General features: G+C 38.1%; 1 protein-coding gene across 2 annotated transcripts; it reads right to left on the bottom strand.

Moving 5' to 3' along the window:
* Positions 1-133: 133 nt before the first annotated feature.
* Positions 134-8986, bottom strand: LOC139937560 (carbohydrate sulfotransferase 11-like). 2 transcript variants are annotated; one of them, XM_071932763.1, is made up of 4 exons: positions 8651-8986; positions 5370-5578; positions 3172-3236; positions 134-1485 (listed from the first exon to the last, which is right to left on the bottom strand). In XM_071932763.1, the coding sequence occupies exons 2-4, from the start codon at positions 5485-5487 to the stop codon at positions 601-603; spliced, it is 1068 nt and encodes a 355-aa protein (XP_071788864.1). In that variant the 5' UTR covers positions 5488-5578; positions 8651-8986; the 3' UTR covers positions 134-600. The 2 variants fall into 2 exon arrangements, with proteins under 2 accessions (XP_071788864.1, XP_071788865.1); XM_071932764.1 differs by having other exon boundaries at positions 134-1482.
* Positions 8987-9744: the final 758 nt, after the last annotated feature.

Here is a 9744-nt window from a genome sequence, read left to right as displayed (position 1 = left end):
ACTAGTACTTTCCTATTTTGTTCAACTTGTTCATGTGTATGCCAATGAACACATCTATCTCTGTATGTTTTGTAGGCAACCTCGTTCCCATGGGTTAACGATCTCGCTGACCCCACTCTCTCGAGGCTGGGTGTGTCGAGTTGTACGGCGGTCTGGGTGCGCAGAGCTGCAGTTGAGTCTTATTTTTGGGTTGGCCATTGAAACAAAGTTTGCCATGACCAGGCTGTCTAAGACTGCTTTAATAAATGTAATGATGTAGGTGAACAAAAGAGAGTTTGCTTGTAAAGTAGTCATAAAATGGATCAAAGGTTCTTTTTAGCTTGAACATCTGACGTCACTCTTCGAGGCCAGCAATCGAGGCTCGTGAGGATACGTCAGATACCAGCCTGACTGGATGCTGGCAGATGTGGAAAGCTTACGTCACTGCACGGTTATCCAAAGAAATCATTGTATCAAATTGAATAGTTGGGCATGTAATACCACCAGTGCATGTCTTTTTTTCGTAGCGGATAAAGACAGGGGGCCATCTTAGGGCGCCCTACTTAAAGATGTTTATTGTCGTTAAAGTCAACTTGTGCCGTCCACTATTGTATTCTTGGGCTACCTATCGTGTAAATTATCATACCCAAAGAAATTAAAATCTCTTTTAAATTTCCTGTAAATGTTATTTATATCTAGTTTTGGTATATCATGATAGTAAAGTGCCATTTCGTTGGTGCTGTTCGTTGGGCTGCTTCCCTCGTTGCTAGGAAACGTCACAAGTTTTTCTATTTCAGCAAGTTTGAATAGGTAGTCGACGTCAGTTTGCAGTGACTCAATTTTCCCTATGAACGTGTAGTTGATGTGACATGGGAAACACCTGTGTAGAATGGGATTCCAGTGTTGGTTTGATGACTTCGTTTTGGGATCACCAACAAACTTCACAAAATCTGAGAAGGATATGTTGTAGTTCTCCCCTTGGTCTTTGTCTCCAGCCGTTGATTTGTTGATGTACTCTTTCACATATCGAATCCACGCATACCAAGGGATTCGACCGTCATTTCCAGGATTGACGGCAAGTTTATTTTTAAAAGCTGAGAGTAGCCTGGAGAACGGGTTCCTAACGAAAAGAAACTTTGTGTAATTGGCCAAGATGTATTGCGTATCTCGACCGTCATAGGTGTGTAGAAGTCGTAGTCTGCTCATTGCGCCTCTTTGTATGAAGGTCTGGTTCCCGATGGATGTGTCGTCCATGATTCCCTTTAGTACCAGGAAGACTCTGATCCAACTCGTACTAGCTACCTTCGGGACATGGCAGTAGACCAGACGATATTTATCGTCGACTATAAAATGGCTGAGAGCTCGTCTACGGATTGTGCGATTGACATCCGCGTCTCCTAAGGCCATTTTGCAACCAGCTTGTAGTTGGTGCAGACGTTGCTTTTGGATGGCTGCTTGTCGTTGCATAAAGTCATCGTTGCTAGGGTGACCTGTTCGGATTGGCTGCTGTGTACACAAATAGAAAAGTTTAAATTGGACTTCATCAATTTTCCTTTTTATTTTTATTTTTTTAAAACAAACAAACAAACAAACAAACAAACAAACAAACAAACAAACAAACAAACAAACAAACAAACAAACAAACAAACAAACAAACAAACAAACAAACAAACAAACAAACAAACAAACAAACAAACAAACAAACAAACAAACAAACAAACAAACAAACAAACAAACAAACAAACAAACAAACAAACAAACAAACAAACAAACAAACAAACAAACAAACAAACAAACAAACAAACAAACAAACAAACAAACAAACAAACAAACAAACAAACAAACAAACAAACAAACAAACAAACAAACAAACAAACAAACAAACAAACAAACAAACAAACAAACAAACAAACAAACAAACAAACAAACAAACAAACAAACAAACAAACAAACAAACAAACAAACAAACAAACAAACAAACAAACAAACAAACAAACAAACAAACAAACAAACAAACAAACAAACAAACAAACAAACAAACAAACAAACAAACAAACAAACAAACAAACAAACAAACAAACAAACAAACAAACAAACAAACAAACAAACAAACAAACAAACAAACAAACAAACAAACAAACAAACAAACAAACAAACAAACAAACAAACAAACAAACAAACAAACAAACAAACAAACAAACAAACAAACAAACAAACAAACAAACAAACAAACAAACAAACAAACAAACAAACAAACAAACAAACAAACAAACAAACAAACAAACAAACAAACAAACAAACAAACAAACAAACAAACAAACAAACAAACAAACAAACAAACTCCAACAAACAAACAAACAAACAAACAAACAAACAAACTCCAACAAACAAACAAACTCCAACAAACAAACAAACTCCAACAAACAAACTCCAACAAACAAACAAACAAACAAACAAACAAACAAACAAACAAACAAACAAACAAACAAACAAACAAACAAACAAACAAACAAACAAACAAACAAACAAACAAACAAACAAACTCCAACAAACAAACAAACAACCCAACAAACACCCAAAAACCCCAACCATCATAATATTTTTACAATGAATGTAAAATTGTGGATCTTCAACATTATTGGCCTACTTTCTATAAACTTGAAAGTAGTTTTTGCGACAAATATTTCCGTCTCAGAAATTCTGCCACAGTGCCATTTCCGCACGACATCCGATCTCGAATTATTTCACATCGGGTGCAAGAACAATCAACATTAGTCACACTTTCTGAACGTGTACAAAAGCAAAGGCAAACTTCAAAAGGCTTTCTGTGTAACCACGTGACTATAGCGCTTAGAGACTTTCTTTAGGAGGTGTTAGGCGCTATAGAAATGCGGTTGTTATTATTATTATTATTATAGCTGCTTTTTATAATGGTGAGTTTCCTTAATGATTGTTTGGGATTGATTGGGGTCCTGTTGGAAAAAAGGAAATCAAGATACCTACAGTTAACACAAAGAAACAAAGGAGCGCCCTCACTTATCAAATCTAGACAGGCTACTAAAAAAAAAATGTTTTCTGTATCTTGAGGCAAATTAAAGTTGTGTTTTGTATGAATCTGATACAAAGTGTTTCTTAAAACTTGAATTGATTGTGGATTGTTTAGGAGGATTTGTCATCAACAATTAATCTTACACTTTGTAGAGGAACTCGACCACCCGAAGCTCCTTCTGGAGGTTGGACTGGTATGCGGCGGATATCTAGAGAATATCACGTTTAAAAATAGTAGAGAAAAACAGAATATATACCTTCAAAATGACGTGTTCCATGTCAGGCGTAAAACAACAACTTTGAGAGTCTAGCTCAAAAGCTATCTTTGCAAAACATGTTTTTCACATACGACCACCCTTACCCCCCCCCCCCCCCCACCACCCAGAGCCTGCAGCCTCCCATGCTTGTAGTGTTATTGGGTTAGCTTGGTTTACTGCAAAAATTACTCCCATACCTATACCCCAGGGTTGTATGGTCTAAATCAAACTCACATTCACCAGCAACAACATTGCGCAAGGGTGGTTTTTGAAACTTGAGAGGCAATCATCCCAAATTTTTATATTTATTTCTGATTTTGGGGTTGAACAAAGAATTGACTAGAGTGGGATTCGAACCAACGACCTCCGGATTAACGTGCCGGTTTAAATTCCCTTGTGGTTTAAATTGATATATTTATTTCTGATACAACCACAACAATTTGTATAATTTTAAACCCTACATACATTGGCCGCGTAACCTTTGTTTATACCAAGCGGGCAACCATGTTTCAGGGTCTACCAAGAGGGCAACCATGTTTCAGGGTCTTTTTGGCAAGGTGGATACAACCTAAAGAAGTGCATTTTTCATCGTAACAATGTGTTATTTTTATGGTTAGCATTATTTTCTGATTATTAATAACAGCTTTATGAAATTTGGCCCTGCTCACTTCTGCTTAGCAGACATTGACGATGGTTTTTCTGCTGAAGCAACTCAATGAATTTGTGCCCAGTTTGCTCATTGATAAGAGGCCATCATGAGTCGCTAAGTTTGAGCCAACCTCTAGAACTGACAAATAAGTAGGCATGCACAATTCACATTTTACTGTAACACAGTACTCTTGTACCTGCGGGAATGAAGTTTCATAAGTCTCGAGTATGTCTTAATTTGGTATCAGGCTTCTTACTACGGCAGCTTGTGATTTTCAAATTATCTATAAAAAAAGTGATCATTTATTTCAAATAAAATTATTCTTTACCCGGGAGTACTGGTAGTGTTATTATAACGAACCAAGTTCACAGTGGGTGAAAATTAGTTTTAAATGATTGCTATAATTGCGTGCAATGAATGTAACAATGGGTAGAGGCATTATAGACTGTGCACGTCTTGCGCGTTTTCGGAATCCCGGGCGGATGTCTGAAATAAGAAATAAATATTTTAATACTTGACTTGAGAAGGTGCAACCCATATCTTTGTGACAGATCTTGTTTGGGATGTTTAACATTGTTTCAATGTTTTCAACACTTTTTTCTTCTTTTATCATTTGAAACTGTGTACCAAATTGCCGTACGGACAAATTTACTTTCACGCATTTTTGTAAAAAAAAATAAAAAAAATAACGGAATATTTTATTTAATAGAAAACATGTAGTCTTCGTTCAAGTTATTTCCTTCATTTTCGATACCTCTGAGATCTGCGCCGTCTGCGGTGAAGTGTCAAAAGGCACACACAGTTAAACAAATCACGGTGCAATAGTTGTGATTGGCCTATTGAGTATCTAATTTGATCTGTGGGTGAATGTTTGCACGAGTTGACAAAAACCTACCTACTTGATAAGAGAAAATACATCCCCGGTAATATGACTGAGCCGGGATTCCGTTGAGCGGAAGTTTGAGGGGAAAGGGGATAACTTGTTGTAGTTCCTACAAGGAATGTATTTCTCTTTAACAAGGATGAATGAAATATAAAGCCTCTGATTATGGAACATGATCAATTTGATAAACCGCCGTTTAGCCTAGATTCTTGAAAAGTCAATGTTTTTTCAATCGAAAACTCGTTTTTTAATATTAATTCCTGTACCATTTCATTTTCTTACAAAACAAACCACATTTTGTGGAGTTTGTGTGTGTATAGGAGATACTAATTTGGATTCCTGGCTGGTCGAGTACACATTTTGCCGAAAATGTTAGAAAACAAAAAGGAACAATAATCAAGGACTGGTTTGTCTTGTAGCCTCAGTTTGGCTGTAGCCTCGGTTTGGTTTAAATTTGTTTGAATGGTTACAGTTGAAAGGTCATCCCGGCAGTCTGATTATGTGAAGATTATGTGCAGAGTGGTTTAGTATGGTAATGGACACTAGGGCTTACCTTCATGAGATTTAGAAATGTTGATGTTCGCTTGAATGAACAGGAAGATGACTACAGCTGAGCACAGTCCGGTGATGAGAACTATAACAAGTCGGAGGTGTCTCCCGCGTAAGAACATGATACAGATTCAGAGGGGAGACTCCGCAACTTAGAACATCAGAGGGGAAACTCCACAGCATGGAATAGCTGTATGATGGCGACAGAATTCCCTGTTATACAAAAATGAGAATATTGGATGAGAACGTTGACATTTCACCGTGTCATGGAAAGTAGTTTGGTTTTCCCCTTAAAGTTGGATTCTGACTGTAAACCCGAACGCCCCTCGTTGGAGCATTTTGTAGCTATGGAAACTTGAATATTATGCTGTTACTTGCAATCCAATCTTGTCTCGTTGCTGAGGTTAAAATGTTGACTGTAGTAAGAGATGGTCTCATATGAAATATCAACCCACTTCTCCAGATGTCAAACAGATTAAGTACTTCGTAATTTTGTGCCAATCACCGTGAAGTTGACGTCTACATTTTTTTTTTCGTTTTGTATGAACCCTCTATAGGGGAAGTTTGCGCTTGAGTGACGCTAATATAAAATAATTGTATGAGATTCTCATTCTGAAAAAAAACCAAAAAAACAAAGAAGCAATTTTAAAAGGGTAAGGTACCAATCAGTGAAATGTCATTAACTCAGATTTCTGTTTTTAAGATAACAGTTTCAGCAATGTGCGGAATTTTGTTCAAGCGTTTCTCTTTTTGATTCGGTACTCTGACTTGAATACTAATATTGATGACGGCCTTTCACAATTAATTTCTCAGAGCAGTGGTCTGATCAAGTGATTGTGGAAAAGACGTCAATTTAAAAGTTCGTGAACTCATTGTGTGTACGGGGGATGTTGCCAAGAAGTTTAATACAGACAAACGATGAACAGTTGGAGCTCCTTGATTGCAAACCAGGGACTTACAACAAACGTGGGACAATAGCGTCCCTGCTGGGTCAAGATCCAAACAAGTTGACTGTCAAATTAAATGCTGCATCAATTTATAATATCGACTTACTGAGACATCTTTGTTCGCCGATTTGACCTTATTGGCTTAAGGCCTTTTCGTAACTGCATATATTGGGCTACGGCTCAGGCTTTAGTTACCAATATAAAAAAACAACAACACGCACTTCTGGTGCGGGACCCGAAAACCATTGATTTCGAAATGGGCATGCGGCACCCGCGAACTCAGCCATGACCTTTGACCTCCTTCAGCTGTTTACATGTAAAGGTTGCTGATTGAGTAAAATAAAAAACACTGAATACCCTGTCAATGAATAAATGAATAAATAAGTATAATAAAAAAAAAAAAAAAAACAGTGACTATTCTTAGCGTATCTCAACTGTCTATAAGGTCACAGTCATCACACCTATACCCCGCATCATTGAATAGTCACCCTTGAAGTCCTCCGGTCATCAAATCATATCAAATCAATTTATAAAGTCAAAGTTGGGATCGAACTCGACACCAGCAACCTTTTTCCTTTGAGTCATCCCATCAACAACAAAAAGTACATCGACATGGATGGGAGAAAAATCGAATGGAATCTACTGGAGGTCACTGCTAGACTTGTGGACAAGTCGTTTAATGTCGCTCGCAACATCGCGATACGTCTGCTAAACCGCGTGACTTCTACTTGAGCCATAAAAAACGGTCAATTGATCGATCGTAACATTTATATATGGCGCCATATTTTAGTCTCATATGGTACATTTCTATATGGTACAGTCACACGAGGACCGTTTACCACGACAAAAAACGACTTGTCGACAAGACTACTGGTCATATCTGCGGTCATACGATGTAGTCTCGGTCTCGCTACCTTCACCATGGCTCCCTGCAGGTCGCTACCAGGCGATATGTCTGATCATAGAGGAAGGACAGTGAAATGTCAACTGAAACTGTGTCAGACCAGGGGCAGAGACATGCAATGTCTAGCAGACTAATTTAGATCAAACGCTCGCTGTTCACTGTATACATTCACATGTCTTTTCTTGTGTTCCGAAATGAAGAGATGAAGAGATGCAAACATTTTTGTGCGACGAAACCAAAAGCTTGTAAGTCGCCATCATACAGTAATGTTCTGTGCCTTCTTTAGATTTTACAAAAGGACAAAAGGCAAAGTTTTTTAAACCAACGTAACTTTTTGAGACAAACATAAAAAGACCAAAATAAAAAGACCTTTCGAGAGCAACTACTATAAGCAAAACAAGAAAACTTGATCAAAAAGTATTGCAAACACTTAAAGTAAATTAACCCACCTTAAATATGCTGTTCTCGCATTCAATTCAAAACTGTTTTTGTATAGAAAGGGAACAGGGAGTGTTTGCCATGGAGATGTACACAAGCTTCCTTAAGTATAGAAACACCACTCTAGCCAGGATGTAAATTCTATTTCTAGCATAAAGCATGTTTAGCGACAATTAGGACGAGTGACACGATACCTTCTATAACGGCGTTGGATCCGTGGCCCGCTGTAGGGCCCCAGAATAATTAATAAAAGATGCTCTCTTCTGCAACGGAGTACACCATTTTACTGGCTATCACACTACATTTTACACAGTTTTAATATTTTGATGTTGTTTGAATAAATATTTATTAATTGTGGCACGTGCTTCGCACAGCCCTTCCCTGATCTGCGCATCGTTAAGGAAAATAAAGGTCATCAATTGCAATATTCCTATTATTATTCCTACAGCCAATGTTACTCTATTCTCCTTGATTTTTGCTCTTTTTAAGTTTACGGTTCACGGACACTAACAAGAATCACGGCTAAGGATTAAGTCTTCACACGGGCAGGCAGTAGACACTATTGGTAATTACTCAAAATAATTATTAGCATAAAACCTCTACAGCAACGTAGTTTTCGAAAAAAGTAATTTTCCACGAATTTGATTTCGAGACCTCAGATTTAGAATTTGAGGTCTCGAAATCAAGCATCTGAAAGCACACAGCTTCGTGTGACCACGGTGCGACAAGGGTGTTTTTTCATTCATTAATATCTCGCAACTTCGACGACCGATTAAGCTCAAATTTTCACAGGTTTGTTATTTTATGCATATGTTGAAATACACCAAGTGAGAAGACTGGTTTTAGACAATTTCCAATAGTGACCAGGGTCTTTAACTCTCCCCCCCCCCCACCTCCCTAACGACACACAGCTCCTTAATAAAAACATCAGCTCCTTCTAAAAAGTTCATAGTCAAAAGAGCACATCTGACTGCCTAGCTGGTTGAGTAAACTTACCTCGATTCATATTTCGGGAGTCCTCCAGTTCGGATTTTCTCTAAAAAAAGCAAACATTCTTGGCGGTTGATGATGAGCACCGTGGAGAGCCAATTGAACCGGGCAATAGTTCTATCGTTGGCAGCATACCGCACGATCTCCCCGCCCCACTACGTTCATGCACCGTTGTAAACCAACCGGCCCCAGGCTCCTTTTGACGTGTAGCTAGCTTATAAGGTACAGTATGCACGGACTTCCGTTGTTTCTCTTATCAAAACACTGACATTGACCTTAGCTAGTCATGGAATTATACAGGTCTGGCGTCTAGATTTGGGTTTCTATTTCACAAAAATCACAGGCAGGTGTTATTACATTACGGGGTCTGCGCGGGGAAGTCAAGGCATCATGTGAACACCGGCATTGAACAAAACAAAACAACAGTTTAGTATTTTTGTGTGTCAAAATTTCCGAATCCTTTGCTTGATTTTTGTGTGTGTCAAGTAATATTTCTGATCACGATTGTTACCCTTAACAACATTTGGCGAGTTATTTTTCTTTTACTAGTTGAATGCACCAAGCTATAACTTGATAACCGTTTTGACTTCGAATAATCGCTGTAGCGGCTGTTTCTGGTCAGAGACTACACCTAAAAAAGGTCGATGACTGCCATTTCTGACACCGATCGGTAGGGGGCGTTTTTCATTGGCGGTCTCACATCAGAGCCAATTTAATTTTGACGGTACTGAAAAGAATAACCTTGAAGCTTGTGATTGGTTTAGGTTTAAGGGGGTAGTTACTGTTTAACCTTTTTCTTGTCTTTTTTTCCATTTAAACTTGCTAACTATGTAAACATGTTATTGGTGTTAAAACAGCTTACCCGTGTTATCATAAAGATATGAATTAAAGACGTTGCCATAAATAAATAATACACCTATTCATTTGATCAAATATTCCTGAAACCATTTCAACTTATTATGAGTGTGCATTTAACCATCCAGCAAAGCACGCAGGTTGTTAATCATTCACATTAATCATCTTTACCATCGCAGGTACCCATTCACTCCTGGATGACGGGAAGCAATGATGGTAGTGTCTTGCCCAGGGATTCAACAATC

Source organism: Asterias amurensis, chromosome 5, assembly GCF_032118995.1.
Source record: "Asterias amurensis chromosome 5, ASM3211899v1".
Taxonomy (NCBI): Eukaryota; Metazoa; Echinodermata; class Asteroidea; order Forcipulatida; family Asteriidae; genus Asterias; species Asterias amurensis.
The sequence above is the reverse complement of the archived record's forward strand: the minus strand, read 5'-3'. Positions and strand labels throughout refer to the sequence as shown.